The following is a 25,048-nucleotide window of genomic DNA, read 5'->3' on the forward strand; positions in this document are numbered from 1 at the left end:
GGCAATCAAACTGGTCAGTCCTAGAGATCAACCCTGACTGCTCTTTAGAAGGCCAGATCATGAAATTGAAACTCAAATACTTTGGCCATCTAATGAGAAGGAAGGACTCACTGGAGAAGAGCCTAATGCTGGGAAAGATTGAGGGCAAGAGAAGAAAGGGACGACAGAGAATGAGGTGGCTGGATGGAATCACTGAAGCAGTAGGCGTGAGCTTAAATGGACTCCAAAAGAGGACGGGAAGGCCTGGAGAAACGTTGTCCATGGGGTCGCAATGGGTTAGACACGACTTCACAACTAACAAGTAGTTTGTGGATCAATTATTATATGAACAGAATAGTCTACACCAGGTATCGCAAATTTTTCCCCATTGCCAGCAATGGGGTGGGCGTTAATTCAACATGGCGCATCTGGCCCATGGGCCGGCAGTTTGACATGCCTGGTCTACACTTAGAAAGACAAAAAAAAAATATGACTATTTTTGAAATGCTGAGCTTTTTGCTTAGCACAAACAGGATTAGGTTATGCTACAGAAAACCTAGCACTACCATGGTAACTTAAAATGTCAACATCATTATAACCATGGATTTGGAAGGTACAAGTTCATTGAAACTATGGTTTCTTTTGTCTCATTTACCAAAGCAGTGTAATAGGATAGTGGCATTAAAGCTACAAACTTCACCAGCCATTGTGTTTCATCAGCCATGTCCTAAAGATGACCCAACCACTCTCTAATTACCATTTGAAGTTTTAATTAAAATGGTTCTGTATTTTTAAAAAATACAAATACCCACCCACAATGATGTGTGCAAAATGCAGTAGCATTCTTTCCAGCAATTGTCCTTTCCAGATAGATCTATTCTCCCCTATGTTATTAAATTCATAAGTGTGCATGACTTCCCTAACATCAGATACTGCCTTATATTTGGTAACACTTTTCAATCTAATAGCCCAATTCATAATCTTATCTTCACAAGTATGTGCAATTGAATTAAATGAGTGTCTTAGGATAAGGATGCAAAGGAATATGGACCAACCCAGCAGTCTTCTTTTACTGGTTACAACAATCTAGGGGTTTCAGGTGGTCAGTCCAAGATCTCAAATGGATGTTTCCCCATACCTCTTGTCAATGATCAAACTTAGAAAGTCAATATTGGGTTGTACTGAATGCAGTAATTTAAGTGGCTTGTAAAAACCAAGGGTACATTACTCCTAAAGATAAGTAGATTCGGGACAAGCAGGGCCAAAACAAAGCTAATTGTGACCAGGATTTCCATCTATTAAAATATAACCTAGAAATGTAAATTGAATTACTGGACTGGATACATTATAATTTGAGATTGCTACTAATTTAGTTTGATACTGACCATGCATATTAACTAGACCTGGAATGTCTATGGGGAACAGGAAGTTTACAAGTGCATTTTTGCATATATCCAAAACATATTTTCTGACACTGGCAACATTATGCACCACAGTGCAAGCGAAACTATCAAAAAAGATACAACTTCCTCATTCCCCTGAATATGATTCTTGCCTGTATATGTTTTTATCAGTGCTATTTAATGCAGAAATCAACAAAATGTAAGTATTATGTCAGATATTAATGTTAACCATCCATAATTTTTGACAGTTCCTTAAATCACAGAAACACATGAATTGGTATTAGTTGAAAACACTCATTAGAATAAAATGAAGTCTGTCTCAGTAACAAATGTATAGTTATTATTCACGCCATTAATTTACAAAAATACAGTTTGGTTAAACAAAACTGTATCTGAAATATAAGGAATGTATAATCTGCCTGATATAATACATTTTGTAAATAAACCAGCATCTGTATAAAAATCATAAATCTCTCTTAAAATACAACCAGAAGTTTCTTTTTAAATAATGTCCACTTTGAGGTAGTATAGTTCTTTATTTCATGAGTTGATTTTGGGTTGGCACTGATGGCAAACTATGTATCTAAGTCAAAAGACTGAAAAGTAGGAGTTCTATAGTTTTCAGCTGGTTGCCCACAAATAAAATTGCTATTGTCCACTTCAGGAAACGTCCTAATCATTTTTTCACCACCTTCAGACTCTGAGTCAAAATCCAATGATTCATTAGAATAATGTTGGGAGGCTTGTGGCTGCAAAAATGAGGACTGCTTATAGCTTGGCAAAGAATCGAGCTGGTGCTTCCATATAGGTTTTCCAAATGTTCCTAAAGAGATAAGAGAAAACATTTATTAGCAATTATAAAAATGAACAAGCAAAGTAAATTCACAAAATAGCCAACAATCAAGTCTATGTTAATATCATAAATTTAATAATTACACTTTCTAATTACTCAGTTCAGACCTATGTTCACAAAGTTTATTTGGGAGAAACAAAGCAAGACATTGATTTCCTATTCATCTTTCAAGATTTGGTGTCTTGTGAGTGTTAAGATCTGGGTTCACATTTTTATGCAGTCATGAAGCTTAGTAGATAGCCTTTGAAACCTGACATAAGTCTGTATGGCTCACTAAATGGTCATTCAGCCTACTCTACTTGTAAGGTTTATCAAGGGGATAATACCGGAAGGTATTAAGACTAAATATTGTCTGAGCTCTTTCAAGAAAGAACAAATAACATAGATGCTTGATGAATGGGACCTTTACTTCGTATGTGTGTATTTTGTCAGTTAGCAACCACATAGGAAAATGGGACTTTTTCAATGAATAGAGTAGTTTAAGTCAAATGAGGACTTAACTTTACAGCCTTATAACTTTATGGCTTGCATTCTAATGTAGTTGTTGTGATTCAGGGTCAGCCTGTGGGTTTGGCAGTTGGGTCGGACGACTCAGAGGAGGAGGGGGGTGTTGAAGAGCTTGCTGAGGGGGTTGGAGAGCTTGATGATGAGAGCCCTCAGCCAGGCCCCTCCCACCTGGTCACCACGGAGACCCAGCTGTGTGAGCCTGACAGCGTGGATGAAGATGACCCACAGCTGGCCCTGTTCAAGGACGCCCGACACAGGAGGCAGTCAATCAGGAGTAAACAGAGGAAGGCAATGGGGCACCTCAGAAGGAGGCAGAGAGAAGCCACGCCCTGAACTGTATAAAAGGGGAATGCGTGGGAGGGCTGGTTTGCTGAAGGCAACCACTTGAATAGCTCCTGTTTCATGGTTCGTGTCTTGTTCTGTTTGCTTTTGTATCCATAAATTCGGCAGGCTTAGTTCCAGCCTCTTGCCTTCTTGTAAAAGGGGTTGTCCCTGCCTTTCTGCAGGGCCGGTAGCAGGATGGTACAGAACAGTAGTAAGGCATAGCTTAAGCTATCCCAATATGGAGACATGCTGAAAATATCTTAGTGGGCATAGGCCACTAAGTGGTTACCCAAAGGCAAACCCAATGTTTAGTTAACACATCTTGAAAAAATCTCTAAAGAAAATGTTCAATGGGTATGGAAGAGAACACTTTTTCAAAAAGCAATTCTGTTTACTTAATTTCAGTGTGGCTTGCTCCCCATTATATGTATTTAGGATTTCTGGATTAGAAAACAATTAAAACATACCCATGAAAGTGGTGCTTAGTGTAACAGAGGAGAGTTTTTGATTTCTCTTAAATTCACATGTGTCTACATTTAAATGTGAGCTTCTTGTTCTATCCTCTTCACTTGGGGGATAAATAGAAGGAATCAACTTATTACTTGGCATGTTTATTCTGGAGATACTGAGATATCGGTCAAAAGGATCTTCAGGTAAGTGGATATATGGGTAGCAATCTTTTTTCTTTAAGCAGCTTAAATCATAAAGGCCCATGCATGCTATTCTTTGCTCTGAATTGCTGCCTTAAAAAAACCAACAGGGAAAGAAAAACCTTTCAACTTTACTAAAGACTGTTAAAATTTAAAAAGAGGGAAATAATTAAAACATGCATATAATATAAATTACCTGTATGGTATGCTTCAAACATTTCTGGGCTACATAAATTTCTTTTTAAATGCAGGCTTCCTGAACTTCCCAGGTAATGGCATAAGAATGGATCTGTTACAGCTTCCAGATCATTTTCACTGTAGCTATCTGTATGACAAAGTCCTTTGAAAGGGAGATGACATATATCAGTCTCCTTTTAGATTTTTTTTCAAACCAAAACATCTTCTTTGTACAGGTATTCCTCGAGTTATGAACATTCATTTAGTGAATGTTCAAAGTTACAACGTCCATGCCAAAAGTACTTACGAACAGGTCCCAAAGTTACATATGTTGCAGCACCACAATGGTCATTTGCCCTTATGAACGATTGTAGAAATGCTGCAACATGCTCCTTTGGTGCCATGCCTGAGAGCTCCGTGCTGTCCACATTCAGCTCCAACACAGCCTTGAGTGCCAGAGCCCTTCTCCAGCCAGGCAGAGAAGCGCTGGGCCAGCTTCTCCCCTTCCCCGCCGAGCCCCAACCTCTCTCACAAGTGGGCATGGCCCTGCCCTGCTACTTGCTGGAGCGCCAAACATGCCCAGATTTCACAAATTGTGCCATTGTGGAGCTGGAGAGCTTGGTGTGCCACTGCCCTGCTCCCCTCACTTGCCAAAAGCACTCCTTTTCTAAATTGCAAGAGGGGCTCCTAAGCAAACCTGCTTTCCAGCTTCATCAAGTTTCTCCCCACAACTCAAGACACTCTTTCACTGGAGAAATGGAAAAGCTGTGTTGCAAATGGAAGAAACATGCAGGGAATCCAAAGAAGTATCCTCTGAACTCATCACTTCCTCCAATGTGGAGCAGGAGAGATAAAGCAACTTCAAGAGACAAGTTCGTGAGGCAAAAAAAAAAGTAAGACCAGCCTTTCCAATTTCTGGTGAAAAAAAGTAGGATTTCACGAAGTTGGAAAAGATGATTTTACTTTTCTTTTTAGCTTCACGAACTTGCTTGGTCTCTCCTGCTCTGCATTCAGAGGAGCAGCGAACCTGTCTGGATCTCACGAATCTTCAGAGGATTCTTCTTTGGTTTCCCTGCATGGTTTTTTTTCCTTTTGCAATACAGCTTTTCCATTTCTCCAGCAAAAGAACAGCATCTTGAGCTGAAGGAGAAACATGACAGAGCCGCAAAACAGGTTTGCTTAGAAGCATCCAAGGATTCCACACCCGGGCATCTATATAGGAGATTTCAATAGTCCCCATACCCAATGGAGATATATGCTTAATGATACTAACAGCGAGACCCTCTGCGAATGGGCAGAGCAGAACAACCTATACCTACTTTTTGATGCTAAAGATCAAGGTACTTTTAAATCAGCTTCCTGGAAGAAAGAGTATAACCCTGACTTATGTTTTGTTACACAAGATAAAACCAAACCTGTACCTGCCTCTCGGCAAGTGCTACCAACCTTCCCCCATAGCCAACATAGACCTATTATCATTAAGACAGGAATGAAGATACCTATTATCAGATCTATACCCCGACCAAGGTGGAACCTGAAGATGGCCAACTGGGAAAAGTTTACGATGGACCTTGAGAACACAATAGGACGTATCCCGGCAGTTAGTAAAAGCTACTATCGCTTTGTCGGAGCAATCGTGTCATCGGCTAAAAAAATCCATCCCACGTGGCTTCTGCAAGGAATATATCCCAGGATGGAATGAAACCTGCGAAAACCTGTACCAAAAACATCTAGAGAATGGTGATGCTGAAATAGCCGATGAACTTCTTCATAAATTTGACCTGGCGCGCAGGCAGAAATGGGAGCAAACTATGTCTGGACTAGACTTTAAACACTCAAGCAGGAAGGCATGGAGCCTACTGAAAAAATTGAGAGGAGACCAACCAGCTCAACGCAAACAAGAAGAGGTTACTCCAGATCAAGTAGCAACTCGAATTGTCAACTTAACTAGAGTACCCCATGATAAAAAACATACTAAATTAGTGAAAAGAGAACTAAAGCACTTAAAAACTTTATGCTCGCCTAACCAGGAATATGCTCGACCCTTCCAAGTGGCTGAAATAGATACTGCCCTGAAGAATGTCAAAGCTGGAAAATCTCCTGGTTTTGATGGAGTAATGCCTGAATTTATCATCCATTCTGGGCCTCGCACAAGAGAATGGCTGGCAAAATTCTACACAGATATCCTAACTTTCAGTAAGGTCCCTCCAGAATTTAAGAGTACCAAGGTAATCGGCATATTAAAACCTGGAAAAGAAAGCAACAAGCCAGAAAACTATCGCCCCATTGCTCTGTTAAATGTTTGTTATAAACTACCTGAAAGGTTGATACTTAACAGAATTGGACAGAAAATTAACGAACAAATACCGATTGAACAGGCTGGGTTTAGATCTTATTGGAGCTGTGCCGATCAAGTCCTTAGTCTTACTAGCCACATTGAAAGCAGCTATCAGAATAAATTGAAAACATCTGTTGTATTTGTGGATCTCACAGCAGCATACGATACAGTATGGAGGGATGGTCTATTAAGCAAATTCCTCCACGCTGTCCCTTGTAGTACCATGGGCCGCCTAATAAATAACTTGCTCTCAGCAAGGACCTTTCAAGTCATCATGGGCAATAAAATTAGTAAGCAAAGACATCTGAATAATGGACTCCCTCAGGGCTCTGTATTGGCCCCATCCTTATTCAACTTATATATTTCCGATATACCACCCACGCTATCAACAAAGTTCTCTTACGCTGATGACTTGGCATTAGCATATAGCCACAAGGACATCGAAGTTACAGAAGGTGTACTTACAGCCGACCTTACAACTCTGAGCACATACTTCCACCAATGGAGGTTAATCCCAAGCGTAAGTAAGACAGTCACATCATGTTTCCACCTTAATAATAAACTGGCAAAAAGAAAACTCAATGTATACCTAAATAACAAATTGCTCCCATATGAGGCAACTCCAAAATATCTGGGGGTCACCTTAGACAGGACTTTTAAAAAACATATTCAGAATATGGCTGCCAAGGTTAACAGCAGAAACAACATTCTGCAAAAACTATGCGGAACAACTTGGGGAGCTTCAGCTCCAACTCTTCGATGCGCAGCCTTTGGGCTTTGCTACTCTGTAGCGGAATACTGCGCACCTGTATGGATAAACAGCTCACATACAAGACTTGTTGATGTTCAACTCAACCATACGATGAGATTAATTACTGGGTGCATAAAATCTACACCTATTCACTGGCTACCAGTTCTTAGCCACATACTTCCCCCGCACTTACGACGACAAGAAGCTCTCATTCAGGAGTATAGTAAGATCCTGCTAAACTGCTCTCTACCCATTCATGCCTATACCTCTAATCTCTTAAGATGTCGATTAAAGTCAAGAAATCCACCACTCCTCACAGCGCTTAAGCTGCTGGCTGAACATCAGAGCACTATACAAAAGTGGATGGAAGCATGGAGTAGCTATACCTCCCAAGATATTTCTGAGCATATTAATCCTAATAGTATACCTCCAGGATTTAATCTACCCCAACACATATGGGTGACATACAATAGAATTAGAACGACTTATGGGGTGTGTGCCGATTCTCTGTATAAATGGGGAAAGACACCTTCAGCACAATGTGATTGCGGGGCTCCCCGACAGACTATCCAACATATAGCGAGGGAATGCACTAATAGAAGATACCCAGGAGATTTTAAGGACTTCCTCTGCATAACAACGGCAGCTACTGACTGGATCTCCAGACTTGACATTAAACTCTGAAATGTTATTTCTGTTTTCCTCTTAGGTTTTATAATTGCTTCTTTTTTAAAAAAATTGTTTTAACTGTTCTAACTTGTAAATATGAAGTGCTTTTAATTCTGTGTGACCAGCCATATGCTTGCTTGCTTGCTAGCTAGCTAGCTAGCTAAATAAATAAATTCATTCATTCATTCATTCATTCATTCATTCATTCATTCATTCATTCATTCATTCAATTCATTCATTCATTCATTCATTCATTCATTCATTCATTCATTCATTCATTCATTCATTCTCTTACAATTTGGAAAAGGACTGCTTCTGGCAAGCGAGGGGAGCAGGGTGGTGGCACATTAAGCACTCCAGCTCTGCGATGGCGCAATTTGTGAAATCTGGGCACATTCGGCGCTACAGCAAGTGGGAGAGGCTGGGGTTGTAAGAGAGGCTGGGGTTCAGCGGGAAAGAGGGGAGGCCGGCCTGGTGCTTCTCCGCCTGGCTGGACAAGGGCTCCAGCATCCAAGGCCATGCAGGGGGCAAGCGTGGGCAGCACAGGGCTCTCAAGCATGGCACCAAAGATAAGTTAGCAGTTGGTGATGGGGTGGGGAAGAAAGGCCGAAGCAGCTAGGGACCCCAAAAGGTGGGAAGAGGAGCATGGGATCTCTCAGTGGGTGGGGAAGGCCTTTGGTGGCTGGACACAGTGGTCTTGTCTCTGCACTAGGCCTCCCATGGTCTTCTCCACTCCTGAGGTACCCTGTGCGTTCTTAATGACCCACACATACAATTAACGAATGCATTGGGGAGAGGAGGGATGGGGCTTGATCATTTAATGAGTTCCAATTAACAAATCCTTGGGTTATGAATGTAATTGGCAGACTCCATTACATTCGTAACTCGAGGATTACATTTATAGAGAAACCTAACCAAATACCAAGCAATAATTAGCTGTGGTATGACAAGTTACAGATTCTTTCAGCAGTCACAATCTCGGTGGCTTCCAAATTTTTAGTAAGACACACTCTCCATTCACTTATTCACTAGCCACAAATTAAACACTCTATTGATGGATATCAAATTGATTCTGTTGGGGGAAATCATTAAATTCCTGTAAATAATCCTAACTTTCCCAGGCAGCTCTTCAAAAAAGTCTGAGGAATCTCTATTATGAGGGAAAAATACTGGAAAACATTATTATGCCAAAGAGTATGTTATATGACAAAAATCTAAAATTATATTATGCTGAAATTCTACCTCTAATCCTGAAATAAACCAGATTGGAGGCATTGCCTAGATCATGGTTGAAATATTATTTCTCCAGATGTGTGCACATATAGAGGGGGAACCTCTCCTTCCTTTTTTGCGGGAACTTTAATCATGGATAGACAAAACTGTCAGCATAAAATGTAGCCTCTTCCTGTTCTGCCATGTGCTTCATAAGATCACTGCTGAGAACACAGGTTTAAGTTTGGGGTTAGGTTAAATCTTTAGAGAATATCTTGGAATATAACTTCTATTTCTTCTTTCACAACTGTGAAAAAAATCAGAACTTTTCTGTCCACAGCAAGACCTTAGCTAGTATTACAGTTGAAAATACCTAGCAGCAAACTGTGTGTTTTTAGCATCATGGATTTTTGTTGAAAAACATGGCTCTAGGTAAAAACTAAAAATGAAATATGCAGAGTAACAAGAATGTTCAAGTCATTTCTTGGAAGTGTTCTTCAGCTGGAAAAAGCACACATATTAAGAAGATATACAGAATAGCACTACTGTAAAACTAGAAAATCTGGACATATACTAGTACATCTTTGGGCCAATAATAGTCAGAAAACAATCTTTCATAAAAAACAGTTGATGAGCAATTTAGAAATAATAAAACTATTGTTCTCCAATTTATTTGGTCAAAGAACAAAAGTAGTGGAATCTTAAACTACAATTCTGCAGCACATTATCTTTGAATGAATCCCCAAATACACATGAATTACATAGATCTGTTAGATCCTTACCACTGCTTTCTCTCTGCTGAAAGAAATATCCACCTATGGGGGAGGACTGTACAAAGTGATGCTGGCTTCCACTCTCTGATGACCCATATCCATCTTGTCTTTCAGCTAAAGTTCCTTGGGATGACAGATAGCTTGGAACATCTGCAGGTAAGTTTGTCTCATCTATGATAATCAAATGTACATGCACAAAACTATCAGTGGCTGAATTCTTTGAAGTATTTTACATAAGCTACATAAGGATCAGTTTATTTACGTTTCTGAATTTGAATCAAGACAAATATTTCTGTAAGGAAACTTCAGGACGGTAACGAAAAACATCTCTGAGAGTTCTGTTCCAAGTTCTAGTTTACTCACCTGTGTTTGTGACACTGCAATCTTCATTTCTTCTCCTCGTGTGGTATATGATGACCACCCACACAAGGGAAGTGCCAACCACACAGCACACCACAGCTATGATCACTACTCCCACAGTAGCCCATCCATCATCATCGAAAGATAGGGCAGCATTCTGTGGAGAATCACAGGTAGGAGTAGGAATCACATTAAGGCGAATATTGCCTCTCTCAGTTCCAAGTGTGTTAGACATTTCACATGTGTATTTCCCAGCATCTTCAAAGTCTGTGTCTACAATAATAAGCAACTGATTTCCCGCAGCAAAGAAATGCCTCTCTGTCACTGCTAAAGTGCCATCATCTTTGGTCCAATTCAGCCGAGGAGATGGGCTGCCCCCAGCAATACACTGCAAGACTGCTGTTTCACCTTTCATCACAGTTCGATCCACCAAGGGCCTCAAAAAGGAGGGTGTTTCTGAAAATGCATAAAAATTCTAAAATAACTTAAGTAAACTCATAAAGTTCTCAGGCTAGAATCTTAACCACAGACTTATATTTAAATGTATTGAAAATAATAAGGTAAAGGTTCCCCCGCACATGCGTGCTAGTCGTTTCCAACTCTAGGGGCCGGTGCTCATCTGTTTCAAAGCCAAAGAGCCAGTGCTTGTCCGAGGACGTCTCTGTGGTCATGTGGCCGGCATGACTAGATGCCAAAGGCGCACGGAACGCTGTTACCTTCCTACCATAGTGGTCCCTATTTTTCTACTTGCATTTTTACGTGCTTTCGAACTGCTAGGTTGGCAGAAGCTGGGACGAGTAACAGGCACTCACTGTGTTATGCGGCACTCGGGATTCGACCTGCCAAACTCCCGACCATCTGATCGACAAGCTCGGCGTCCTAACCCACTGAGCCACCGCATCCCTTTTATTGAAAATAGAGCAAGTCTAATACAGTTTTTCTTGCCATGTACATGTATACATAATCCAAACTAGACTTTGTTGTCTCTGTGTCATATAATATATGTGGGTATATGCATAATTCTGTATTTATTTATTTACGTCATATTTATGTAGTGTATATTGGAGGTGGTGACCCTTTGAGAGCTGTATGAAAAGAAATTTCATTTTAATGTATGCCGATTAGTGTACATTCAGTGACAATAAAGTTATTATTCTATTCTATTCTATTTTGAAACACTATGTGTATTAAGTTCTGTTTATTGTTTTCAAAAACAAAATGGTGAGCTACCAAATTACCAGTGTTCAGCTGCCAGGGCCATGATATCCTTACCTAGTACTGTTAATGTTGCATTTGCAGAAATACTGCCTGCAGTATTCTGAGCTGTGCAGCTGTAAACACCAGTATCTTCAATTTTGACATCCACAATAAAAAACACATCATCCTCAGGCATCACATGCATGCGTCTCTTGCGTGCTGCAGGAAAGTCAGTACCACCATCTTTCTGCCAAGCAATCTGGGGCATGGGATGACCAACAGCAGCACACTCTAGCCGTGCTGTTGCCCCTGCACGGATTGTAAGATCCATGGGCATCTTGGTAAACAATGGAAGCACTATAAGAAAGAACAAATCCACATATTGGGAATGTTTCCAATGGAGATTTGTCACGAATTCTTTCAAGGGAAGGGCACAACTGATTTCCAATTCCCAAAAGAATAAAATAAAATGTCTTGCTTTCTCGGACCATTTTTTTCTGTATCTTGCTTTTGTATTTGTGGCTTTGACTCAGTCTTGATTCCTGGTAGTTGCCTCAGCAAGTACAGACAACTTTCTTGGCAGTTTTTGAAGTGGTTTGCCTTTGCCTTTTGCCCGACTAGGTGAGTAAGCACAACCTGAGTCTTAGCCTGGTGTCTTAGGTACTATACTGGAGCTTAGCTTGTAAATTTGCTGACAATTTATTGATTTACTTATTGATTTTTAATGATTTATCATTTTTAATATTTATTGTGAACTTTTTAGAGAAGACTGATGCTGGAAAATAAACAACAAAAACAAACTATTATACTGGTAGGTTTAAAGTCTTAAAAATGAAAACAGGCAAACAAATATATATATGGTAGCACCTCTAGAGAGACAATTTTACCAAAAGGATGTTACCACCGAGAATCTTTTTGCTGCCACCTGTTTTTCTTCACTTCATAGGGTTCCTTGAGAAGACCCACCCATCATAGAAGATCGAGCAGATATAAAGATTAGAATGTTTTTATATAACCGCATTCTCTGGTTTATAAAGAACCTCATTTAATTCCTTCAGGAGAGCAGAAACAGAAGAGCTCATAAGAAATAACAGTTCTAAACCTTGCTTCTAGTTATCAACTGAGCAAATATATTTGAAATAGTTATTTCTAGCTAGCACTGAAATATAGTTTTAATGTTAATAAATTCCCAGGGGTTTCCACATGTTGTTGAGTACCTTACAGAAACTCCAGCTAGAATAGCCAGGCATTGTGGATGCTGGGAGCTATAATATGAGGAGCCTAGTTATTCTAAACCTTGCTTCTAGTTATCAACTGAGCAAATATATTTGAAATAGTTATTTCTAGCTAGCACTGAAATATAGTTTTAATGTTAATAAATTCCCAGGGGTTTCCACATGTTGTTGAGTACCTTACAGAAACTCCAGCTAGAATAGCCAGGCATTGTGGATGCTGGGAGCTATAATATGAGGAGCCTAGTTATTCTAAACCTTGCTTCTAGTTATCAACTGAGCAAATATATTTGAAATAGTTATTTCTAGCTAGCACTGAAATATAGTTTTAATGTTAATAAATTCCCAGGGGTTTCCACATGTTGTTGAGTACCTTACAGAAACTCCAGCTAGAATAGCCAGGCATTGTGGATGCTGGGAGCTATAATATGAGGAGCCTAGTTATTTTACCTACAAATTACAGCAATCTAAATGGAAGCTTGCAGGTACAAGTAACTATGATTGAAATGAGAAGCAGGATTTACTCTTTTAAAGCTCTTCAATAAAACTTCAGCAAAAAAACTCATTTATTTTCTCATGTACTCATACAGCCAGCTAATACCTGCTCAATATCTATTACGTATGCTAAGCAAAACCTTTCGGAAAGAATGCTATATCATATATTTTTATTTTAATGTGTAAGTATATTTTAAATGCTTACTGTTCACTGTAAGTTTAGCCTTAACAGAGTACGATGAGCCAAAGTGATTGGATATAACACACTGGTATTTTCCTTCATTACTGAATTCAACATTGCGCAATCTAAGGATGGTGGTGTACTCCATCACTTCACCACCTTGTGCCCTAAGGTGAGCATAATTCTCCATTTCAGCATCACGTATTAATTCATTATCCTTTTTCCATGCAAAAGTCATCGGGGAATCACTGCTGCTGGCTGCTGAACATACAAAACTTAAATTGGAGCCTTTGATTGCTGACTGAGTTTCAGGTTGGACAGTTATCTGTGGCTTTGGAAAATCATCTATAAAAAAGAGCAAAACAAAAAGAGTAGCACTGAATAAAACCACACAATTTCTTGTCCATCTAAAAAAGTGAGATCAGATTTGAAAACTTATTAGTTCTGATACAGTTAATTTTATATAACACATTTTTTAAAAAAACAGTTGTTTTACTAATCTTTGTCTAAAACAGTCTTCTACAATTTGGTTGGGACCAATGCCAAGTTAGGAATTGCTAATCTAGTAAATGTCAATCTTTCATGAATATTCTGCTCAGAAATATGTACCATCGAGTTCACAAATCTTTGTATACTTATATACAAAGGCATTCTGTATGGTTTAAAAGAAATTAGTTCCATTTTCCATAGCACACTCAATCACACAGCTACTTATTGAAAAGCTGGCTACCCAGTAACCTAAAAGCATAGAGAAGGAAAAGCTGCACTGATACAGAGAGAAAGACTAGATAGCTGTTTGTGCCTGGTCATCTCCCATTTAGATTATTGCAACGTGCTCTACATGGGGATATCCTTGAAGAATAGAATAGAGCTGGAAGGGACCTTGCAGGTCTTCTAGTCCAGCCCCTCGCTCAAGCAGGAGAATCTATACCATCTCAGACAAGTGACTATCTAGTATCTTCTTAAAAATCTCCAGCGATGGAGCACCCACGATTTCTGGAGGCAAGCTGTTCCACTGGCTAATTGTCCTCACTGTCAGGTTGCTTCTCTCTTTGATCAGTTTCCAACCATTGTTTCTTGTCCTGCCCTCTGGTGCTTTGGTGAATAACATGACTCCTCTTCTTAGTGGCAGCCCCTCAAATACTGGAATACTGCTATCATGTCTCCCCTATTTCTTCTTTTCTTTAGACTAGCAAAACCCAAGTCCTGCAGCTGTTCTTCGTATGTTTTAGTCTCCAGGCTAAAGAAGTTGCTCTTCTCTGATTTTTTTCCAAAGTCTCAACATCTTTTTTGTAGTATCGTGACCAAAATTGGTTGCAGAATTCCATGTGTGGTCTTACTAGGGTTTACAAGACGGTATTAATACTTCATGTGATCTTGATTCTATCCCTCTGTTTATACAACCCAGGATTGTATTAGCCAGCTGCACACTGCTGGCTCATAGTCAAATGACTGTCTACTAGGACTCCAAAGTCCCTCTCACAGTTGCTGTTTTTGGGCCAGGTCTTACCTAATCTGTACTTAAACCCTTGATTTTTCCTGCCTCAATGTAAAATTGTACTTTTCTCCACATTAAAACTGGATAAGGCCCATTGTTCAAGTTTGTCAAGATCTTTTTGGGTCCTGAGTTTGTCTTCTGGGGTGTTGGCTACTCCTGCTAGTTTGGTGTCATCTGCAAATTTGATGAGTTCCCCTTCAATTCCCTCATCTAAGTCATTGATGAAGATATTGAAGAGTACTGGGCCTAAGATGGAACCTTGTGGTACCCCACTGCTTGCTTCTCTCTGTGTGGATGTAGTGCCATTGAGGACTACTCATTGAGTACGGTTTGCCAGCCAGCTACAAGTCCATCTGATGGTGATGTTGTCTATTCCACCTTTTTGTAGCTTACCAAGCAGTAGGTTGTGGTCTATTTATCAAATGCCTTACTGAAATTTAAGTATACTACGTCCACAGCATTTCACTGGTCTATTAGTTTAGTTACTTTGTCAAAGAATGAAATAAGTTTGGTTTGGTATCATCTGTTTTTAACAAACCCGTGCTGGCTACTACCGTATTTTCTGGCGTATAAGATAACTTTTTAACCCATGAAAATCTTCTCAAAAGTCAGGGGTCATCTTATACGCCGGGTGCTGAAACTTTAGGGACAGGGCTGGCTGGAAAACCTGGAGCGGATCTCCCATTTGGTCTGCAGAAGCTGCAGTCTGTGATTTTTTACAGGCTGGGATCTGGGCGTCTTTCCTTCTAAAGTTGAAGAGCAGCTGCAGTCTATCCCAACTTGAAAGGCAGGTGGGGAATGCAGCAGCCAGAGCAGCTGCTTAGCTCTAAGGACACATTTGACTCAGGAACTGGGTGGGCGGGCTGGCTGGAAAACCTGGAGCGGATCTCCCATTTGGTCTGCGCAGGGAAAGCTTTAGAGTGAATTAGGAAAAGTGTAATCCACTTGCACTGTTTTATGTTTACATGTTTGATAACAAACAGCCGTATGTTTATAAGTGACAGTTTTCCTACTAAGTACCTGCATGTCATAAGCATTTGAATTAAAATTACCATATTAAAATCAAATCTGATGTTTTTTATTTTTATTTGGTGTGCGTTGGAAGAGGAGTAGTCTTATACGGCGAGTATAGCCCAAACCCTATAATTTAACAGGAAATGTAGGGGGTCGTCTTATATGCCCAGTCGTCTTATATGCCCACTCGTCTTATACGCCGGAAAATACGGTAGTTATAATTTTGTTTGCTTCTAGTTGTTCGCAGATCTGTTTTCTGATTATCTTTTCTAGGATCTTCCCAGGTATTGATGTTAAACTGATTGATCTGTAGTTTCCTGGGACTGTTTTTTCCCCTTTCTTGAAGATGGGAACCACATCAGCCCCTTTTCAATCCTCAGTTACTTCTCCAGTGCTCCAAGATTTGTGAAAGATGTGGTGCAGTGGTTCTGAGATAACATCTGCCAGCTCCTTCAGAACTCTGGGATGTAATCTCTCAGGTCCCAGTGATTTATATTCGTCAAGGTCAGATTGTTGTTCTCTTAACATTTTCCTGCTTATTTTAATTTTTGTTTCTAATTTGTCTTTTGCAGTGGTTTTTTTGGTATGTTGGGCTATAGTTTCTTTTTTTGTGAAGACTGATGCAAAGTATGAGTTAAGCTTATTCTATTCTTTACATTTGGTTAGCTTAGTAAAGAAAACTGAAGTTTGTCCATCTCCTGAAATAAACTGCACAATAATATTAATTCAAATAGTAACTCTTCTAAATGGCATGCTGGGAATTTTTTTTAAAACTATTAAGAAGCCAGGTGCTGCAAATGCTATTACCAAGTATCTTATTTTATATAAGATATGAAGTGCTACGACTGGATGCTTGGCAGTTGGTTACCTCTACTTCAGTTCAACTGAAAGTTATGAACAGTGGAATAGAATATTATATATAAATTACTTTGCCTCTTCTTTTAATAGAGTCTTAAACTGTTGGAGAAAACAGTAAAACAAACATGAGAAATTACACTGATGCTTAGGTAGTAAAACCATTATTTCCCTTTCTTTATCAACTTGATCTCTTGCTATAATGAAAGTCCAATGTGCTTGGCACTTATTTCTAACTGAGTACAAGCTCACTTGGAAATTAACCATATAAATGTGGCGAGAACAAGATTAACTATTAGATTTAAGAGGTGATGTTTCTCCTGGACCAGGGCACCAATAATATTTTCACAGAGCAGGTCTCCCTTTCTTGATGGAAAGCACCACAGTCACTTGTTTGAATTACAACATGCTGGACTAAGGTGAAGCTTAAGCCAATAAAGGATATTTTTAAATCTCATTTACCCTCACAAACTCTGTGCCTTTTAAAGGCATTTTTCTTTCAGGCTTCCTTTCCAGTTTCCTGACTATTCTTCAGATATAGTAATATATGCCCTTATTATGGAAATATCAGCCCTCCTATCTGGACTGGAACAGTCTAAGACCAACTGATTAATCTCCTTTTACATAACATACTAATTATTAGATAACACTGCAAACATAAAGTGTTTTTCTTGCAATTTTTCAATTGTGAGCATGTATCCTTTCCATTTAGAAATGCAATCTATAAGATGTAGGGAACCAGTAGTCCTTCTGTGTTATTAAACTTTCAGAATCCCCAGCTACAACAACCATGATAATAGTTGTTGAAAGTTGTAGCATATCGACATCTGGATAACGCTAACTTTCCCAGTGTAGCTGAGATAGTCTTATGAGATTTAGGCAATAAGAGGTTATGCTACAACTCTGAAAAATACCAAGCCAGAAGATGGACAGTGCCATGCTAAATGGAAATAAATATAGCATATACTTCCTAATACTACAAGAATGTTAGAAACACAGAGTATACTGAGAAGACAGCAAGAAAAAAAAGAATATGGTTGCCCTAATTACATAAGTATAGTCAGATATAAGAAAGATTTCTTTTAATGAGAAAATGGACAGGGATTCTGGAGCCATATTCAGGATTCACAAGCATTTCTAGATTTGTGGGTTTTATTGTTGTTTTGTGCTGTTTATTGTCCTATTGTTTTCTCCTTGATAATGAATTGCTGTATCAAACTATTACTCTTTTCTTACTGTAAGGGCCAGTCAAAGATAGTAATAAAAATATTTGATTTGGTTTGTGAGGAAGAGAAGAAGGAGGAGGAGGAGGAAGAGGAGGACTGGATCTGATTATTAGTTAATCATAATCATATTTAATCATATTTCATAATCATATTTCACAAGTGAAAATGTCACGCTATTTGCATTTGAGAACACTAAACTTGCACCAATTTAAACATATTAAACTACATTTCTTACCTAACAAATATATGTATTTTACGACCCTAGCATATACCGTACATAAGCCACCTTCATTCACTGTAGAAATATGCATGCATGATCAATAATTACATGTGATTCCCAGTCTGAAATTGCTTACTGTAATATATGCAGTTCATAGTACATGAAGAGTTAGAGAAGATTATCCTACACACACATATAGTGAAAGAGAATTAATTATAAAACATTAAAGATAAATCTTGTTAACTCCCTTTTAGACAAGAGTTAAAAAGGACAGTTTAAACTTACCACATACAAAACCTTCTAGGCTGACAGCAAAAACATTTCTTCCTTTTAATGCCTGAGGATGGGCACATGTGGCATTTACAAAAGTCTGGAATGTATTGTCTATTAGCCATTCAGGTAGCCATTTCAGCTGGCAATCACACAAAAGGCTTGATGTATTTATATATCTGGAAAACAAACAGGAACACATTAGAATTGTAAGAAAAATAGACCTCTACATCTGAAGGGAACAATATTAAAAATAACCCAGTGGATAAACAAACAACAAACTGATGCCCAACATCTTGCTCCATCATAACATATCAAGACAGTAACAAGTAACTCTCACATGATGGTCTTTCCACCCAGGTTCCTAATAACAAGCTTTGCATTCTTTAATAACATATGCCTACTAGGGTCGTGCAGGGTCTCAAAGTTAAAGAGAAAAAAATTGATTGAGAGCTGGCATGGGTGCACATGTAGCAATTTATAGGAACTCCTTAAATTAAACATGTGTCTTCCCAGACATGTGACTCTGGGAAAAAGATTTAACTGCTTCAAGGAATTCTGCATATTTCAAAGCAACTTTTTGTCTTTAAAACTAGAGCCTTAACTCTTCATGATGGCCTAATTTGGAACCTGTATTCCATGATGATCTCTCAAAGCTGATTTCAACTCATATCAAACTCATTGAAACTAAAAAAAAAATCCTCTGCACTCTATCAACACAAAACACATTTGAGAACACTAAGCATGCACCAAACATATTAGTATCAACAGGATTTTAAATAGGGTGTGATACAGAAAGTATGCCTACAAAACCTAGAATTATCCTGAAGAAAAATGTGATATTTCACTAATTAATTTTACTTTTCAGTATGAAGTCTTAAAAATATTGTTGCTTGAATTCCATTAAACACATGCTTTTTTCAGGGTTTCAGAACAAGAAGTCAATTTTCCCTCTTTGTTTTATTTTAGTCATGGTGAGATCTGATATCAGGGTATTTTCCACAGTGTGAGAACTAGGTCTCACAGTTCTTTTCACAAGTGAGCAACCTCCTCCCCCTTATTTCATTGTGTCTTAATAAATGGAAAGACTCCTCCAAATTAACCTAAATGTAATTTCATGAAAACTTCCATGTGATTTTTGGGGAGAGGGAGAATAATACAGATGTGACTTACCACTACCTCCTTCTGGGATTTGTTCCAACTGTCTGGTTCCCATCTCTCACCTTGTGATTTCCCAATGCAAGTACTAAGTCTAGATTTAACTTTTTTTAAAGCTTAGCATAGGTCTCATAAATACTGCAACCTTAGATAAACTCAACTATTATTGGGTATTTTTAACTAAGTGAAAGCTCTGTTGGAGGAGACAGATAGATACTTACAATTCTTTAAGATTCTTCATTTGTAAAAATGTGTTTCCTTGAATTGACATGATTGCATTGTTACTCAGATCTCTATAGGAGAAAAGAATAATGCAGATCAACTTAGGGCAAATTATATTCCAAAAAGGAGAAAAAAAAAACATTTGTATCTCATTGCAATTAGACAGAACAATTTACCAATATTTCTGGATAAAAATAACAGTAAAAATGGTAAAGGTAAAGGTTCCCCCGCACAGGCATGCTAAGGTAAAGGTAAAGGTAAAGGTTCCCCCGCACATGCGTGCTAGTCGTTTCCGACTCTAGGGGCCGGTGCTCATCTCCGTTTCATAGCCGAAGAGCCAGCGTTTGTCCGAGGACGTCTCCGTGGTCATGTGGCCGGCATGACTAGACACCAAAGGTGCACGGAACGCTGTTACCTTCCCACCATAGTGGTCCCTATTTTTCTACTTGCATTTTTACGTGCTTTCGAACTGCTAGGTGGGCAGAAGCTGGGACGAGTAACAGGCGCTCAGTCTGTTACGCGGCACTCGAGATTCGACCCGCCAAACTGCCGACCATCTGATCAACAAGCTCAGTGTCCTAACCCACTGAGCCACCGCATCCCTAAAAAATAACATTAGGTAAGGGAATTCTTTTGATGAATTAAAAAAAGAGATTTCAATTTTTTAAAAAAAACTGTAAACGTGTTTGGATTTTTAAGAAATTAATACAGATAGTCCTCGACTTACAACAGTTCATTCAGTGACTGTTCAAAGTTATAATGAATGGCACAAAAAAAAAGTGACTTTTGACCATTTTTCACACTGATGACCATCGCAGCATCCCCTTGGTCACATGATCAAAATTCAGAAGTTTGGCAATTGACTCATATTTATGATGGTTGCAGTATCCCAGAGTCATGCAATCACCTTTTACAACCGTCTGACAAACACAAGTCAATGAGGAAAGCCAGATTCACTTAACAACTGTGTTACTAACTTAATAATAGCTATGATTCACTTAACAACTGTGGCAAGAATGGTCGTAAAAAGGGGCAAAACTCACTTAACAAATATTTCACTTAGCAACATAAATTTTGGGCTCAATTGTGGCCATAAGTTGAGGACTACTGGTATGGCCTAAGGAGGGAGAGAGGAAGGAAGAAAGGAATGATAAAAAGGTGATCTTAACTTCACTTTGTGTGTCGGTTTTCATCATTTTTTTTATAAAAAAGCCCTTTTTAATTCTTTAAAGTCTATCTAGTTGAGGTTCAAGGGTAAAACATGATTGATGTACTTCCTAAAATGACAGAAGTTCTTTCTAATGTTTAGAAAGACCAGCATTCCTACAACAATGGTAGATTACTTGATAAACCAAGATTTCTTCCTGGAACTTCCTGGACATAGTCTATGCAATGTCATGAAGAAGTCGATACTTCAAAGAAACTTTTACTGCTACAGGTATATTTGGCTTTATTAAAAGCTCCAAAAAAACACAAGGATCTAACTTACTCATTTTAATAATAGAAATGAAAATAAAGACATTTTAGAAAGTAAGTGTACTCACAACTACCTATAATGTAGATTTTCCAATTGTAGATAAATGCTAGCTGGACTGCATCACACTTGTCCTTTCATGGATCTTTTTAACAGTGACCTCCATTTTACGCCTAGGGTAAAACTATTTTTAATCCCCAACCCAGAAAAATATTCAATTTTTGCTTGTGGACAGTGCATTGCCAGCCCCTAAGCAATCTTTTTTAATATTAGCACCACTGTACATTTTAGTAACTTTATTTAAGAATAATTTTGAAATACTTACAAGTGTTCAAGTGCATCCAGACCAGAAAATGCTTTCTTGGTAATAGATCTAATTCTGTTTCCTTGGAGAAGCCTGGAAATATAATACGTAACAGATGTAATAAAGTAAGTATATCTGGAGATTTTGATAATACCTTTGGAGCCATATTTTATCATGTTGCAATTATTTGCCTTTTAAGCATCTTCCTGCTACAATGATTCCATTTGCTAAATGGGTGCTTTTATTTTGGTTCAATGGCCCTGACAGATCTGGGACTTGTCTGCAGTGAGAGGGCAGAACAATTAACTATCAATCCACCCTCTGATGTGAGAGATCAGCTGAGGTGGATTTATCCCGGTTGTCTTTAGCCAAGTTTTGTCCAGATGTATCGCCATTTGTTGTGAGAGAACTGTTATGGCTTTATATCTGTTGCCAGCTCGGGTGAGAGTAGAGCTGGCTTGGCTTGGCTTGGCTTGGACTGGCTTGGACGGGCTTGGCTTAATGGTTTTTTATGTTTTGCCACCCTGACTTGACAAGGTCAACAATATTCTTTAACATCTCTATTCTAACTTTATTCTAACTATCTAGCTGCCTACAAATAGCCCAATGTGGACCGCTGGATTTATTTAATTATTATTAAGCGCCTTAGTTACCCTAGTACCGTTCTGTTCGCCCTCAGAGGTGCCCCTCCATCCTGGGTGCGACCTGCCTCATTTTCCACTCTGCCTCTTGATGAAGGGCCCGATTGTTGGGACCCTGATGGCTGGGCAGGAACAGGGGCCTCAGGTTTAAATTTAATAAGAGGCCCCTGGTTACTTTTTTAGCAAAATTTTTGTGGGGTTAGGGAGGGGGGAGGGTCGTGGTTGGTTGGAAATGGGGGGTAATCCACCAACCGTTGTTCAGGCCAGGCCTGGGACAGATCGCGTAGGGGGGAGCCGGGGTTAGTTGCCTCCGGAGCTCCGGAGCGGGTCGTGGGATTACCTATTCCCACGACGTTAGGGAATGGCAGCAGGTGTATGAACAGAGGGCCATATCGATATCCGGGAGGGCATCCCCGCTATCTACAAGCGGTGAGGCGCTCCGACCCTCTGTCTTCACCCCAAGGCCCCGGGAGCGAGGATGTGCAGCCACCTGAGCTCCGGCTGGTGTACCTGAACGCCAGGTCTGTCGTTAATAAGGCTCCTCTCGTCCGGGATCTGGTCGAGGGTGAGCATGCGGACCTGGCTTGCATCACGGAGACCTGGTTGGGTCCAGAGGGTGGTATCCCCCTGGTTGATCTTTGCCCACCAGGCTTCCGGGTGCTACACCGGCCTCGGACTCAGGGTAGGGGTGGGGGAGTGGCTGTGGTTATGAGGGAGACCTTATGTCCGCAGGAGGCCACCGTTCTTCAGATAGTCGGATGTGAATCTCTCTTACTGAGGTGTGGTCCTAGGGCGCAGTTGGGCTTGCTGCTGGTGTACCTTTCGCCTAGTCGCGCAGCGGCAGCCCTGCCTGAGCTTCTCGATATCCTCTCGGGGCTGGTGATTGAGTTCCCCAAACTCATGGTTTTGGGTGACTTCAATCTACCATCCCTGGGAGGATCATCTGAGTTAGCTCGGGAGTTCATGGCTTCCATGACGGCCATGGACCTGACGCAAGTAATTCATGGACTGACTCATGTGGGAGGTCACACCCTGGATTTGGTTTTTCTATCTGGACGGTGGTTAGATGATCTTGGTGGGGCCCCCCCAATTGTTATGCCCCTGTCATGGACCGATCATCATCTCCTGCGGCTGGTCTTCCGTTTTGCCACTCCCCGCCGTGGGTGTGTGGAGCCAATTAGATGGTACCACCCCAGGCGCTTAATGGACCCTAAGAGGTTCCAGGCAGCGCTGGGGTCCCCACCTGCCTCCTCTGCTCACAGCTCGGCAGATGCCTTAATGGAAGCCTGGGAAAGGACGGCCACGGAGGCACTTGACCGAGTTGTACCCTTGCGGCCCCTGACCCGGCGCAGATCCCAGTGGGCTCCATGGTTCTCTGTGGAGCTCCGGGAGATGAAGCGTCGGAGACGGGGCCTAGAGAGCGGTTGGAGGTCCAGCCGATCTGAATCTGACCGATTGCGACTAAGAACCCATATTAGGTCTTATCTCGCAGCGATGAGGGTGGCGAGGTCTAATTACTTTGCTACCCTCATCGCGTCCGCAGATAATCGCCCGGCCGCCCTGTTTAGGGTGACCCGCTCCCTCCTTAATCAGGAGGTGAGTGAGGAACCCTTGCAGGGGCATGCCGAGGAGTTTAGTCAACATCTGTCGGACAAAATTGCTCGGATTCGGACCGGTTTGGACTCCGACTGGGCAGATTCGGACGATCAGGACACGGGTGGTCTTGTCAATGTTATCTGGGAGGAGTTCGATCCTGTAACTCTGGAGGAAGTGGACAGGATTATGGGGAGGCTGAGCTCCACCACATGTTTATTGGACCTGTGCCCTTCCTGGCTGGTTTATGCAGCCCGGGAGGGGACACGAGGCTGGTTCCAGGCGGTTATATCTGCCTCTTTGAGTGAGGGTAGTTTCCCCGCCGCCTTGAAAGAGGCGGTGGTGAGACCTCTCCTCAAGAAGCCTGCCTTGGACCCAGCTGTGTTGAATAACTTTCGTCCGGTCTCCAACCTTCGCTTTCTTGCGAAGGTTGTTCAGAGTGTGGTGGCGCATCAGCTCCCTCTAGTTCTGGATGAAGCGGATTATCTAGACCCGTACCAATCGGGCTTCAGGCCCGGGTACAGCACGGAGACGGCATTGGTCGCTCTGGTGAATGATCTCTGGAGGGCTCGGGACAAAGGATATTCCTCTGTCCTAGTCCTATTAGACCTCTCAGCGGCTTTCGATACCATCGACCATGGTATCCTGCTGCGGCGCCTCAGGGGACTGGGAGTGGGAGGCACGGTCCTTCAGTAGTTCTCCTCCTATGTCCTGGGACGCTCGCAGTCGGTGTTGGCAGGGGGGCAGAGGTCGACCGCAAGGCCTCTCGTTTGTGGAGTCCCTCAGGGGTTGGTCCTCTCGCCTCTCCTGTTCAACATCTACATGAAACCGCTCGGTGAGATCATTCGTGGTTTTGGAGTTGGGTATCATCAGTATGCTGATACCCAGCTTTTCATTTCGACCCCAAACCACCCCAGTGATGCCCTCGACGTGATGTCCCGCTGCCTGGAGGCGGTTCGGGTCTGGATGGGGAGGAACAGGCTTCGACTCAACCCTGACAAGACTGAGTGGCTGTGCGTACCGGCATCTCGGGATATTCAGGATATTCCACCCCTCGTTATGGGGGGTGAGTTATTACCCCCCGTAGATAGGGCTCGCAACTTGGGAGTCCTCCTAGATTCACAGCTTTCCCTAGAAGACCATATAGTAGCTGTGACTAGGGGGGCCTTCGCCCAGGTTCGCCTGGTGCGCCAGTTGCGGCCCTATCTAGACCGAGATGCCCTACGTACGGTCACTCACGCACTCGTGACCTCTCGTCTTGACTACTGCAACGCTCTCTACATGGGGCTACCCTTGAAGACCACTCGGAGGCTCCAACTGGTACAGAATGCAGCCGCAAGAGTTGTGTTGGGAGTTTCCCGACACTCCCATGTCACACCTCTGCTCCGCGAGCTGCATTGGCTTCCAGTTGTCTTCCGGGTGAGATTCAAGGTGTTAGTAATGACCTACAAAGCCCTACATGGCATGGGTCT

The 25,048-nt window shown here is 41.0% G+C and overlaps 1 protein-coding gene across 5 annotated transcripts in view; it reads right to left on the reverse strand.

Moving 5' to 3' along the window:
* Positions 1–1,648: 1,648 nt before the first annotated feature.
* Positions 1,649–25,048, reverse strand: part of LRIG3 (leucine rich repeats and immunoglobulin like domains 3) — a 78,848-nt gene continuing 55,448 nt past the window's right edge. For 4 of the 5 annotated variants that reach the window (XM_081331253.1, XM_081331252.1, XM_081331250.1 and 1 more), the window contains 9 exons: positions 21,364–21,435; positions 19,564–19,635; positions 18,200–18,363; positions 13,126–13,446; positions 11,269–11,550; positions 10,000–10,452; positions 9,646–9,807; positions 3,913–4,056; positions 1,649–2,205 (listed from right to left, as the gene is read on the reverse strand). In XM_081331253.1, coding sequence (XP_081187379.1) covers positions 1,958–2,205; positions 3,913–4,056; positions 9,646–9,807; positions 10,000–10,452; positions 11,269–11,550; positions 13,126–13,446; positions 18,200–18,363; positions 19,564–19,635; positions 21,364–21,435 — 1,918 coding nt within the window. In that variant the 3' untranslated portion in view covers positions 1,649–1,957. The remainder of the gene's footprint in view (positions 2,206–3,912; positions 4,057–9,645; positions 9,808–9,999; positions 10,453–11,268; positions 11,551–13,125; positions 13,447–18,199; positions 18,364–19,563; positions 19,636–21,363; positions 21,436–25,048) is intronic. The other variant, XM_081331251.1, reaches the window with a different exon arrangement.

Source organism: Vipera berus (genome assembly GCF_964194415.1).
Source record: "Vipera berus genome assembly, chromosome: 6".
In the NCBI taxonomy this organism is placed as follows: Eukaryota; Metazoa; Chordata; class Lepidosauria; order Squamata; family Viperidae; genus Vipera; species Vipera berus.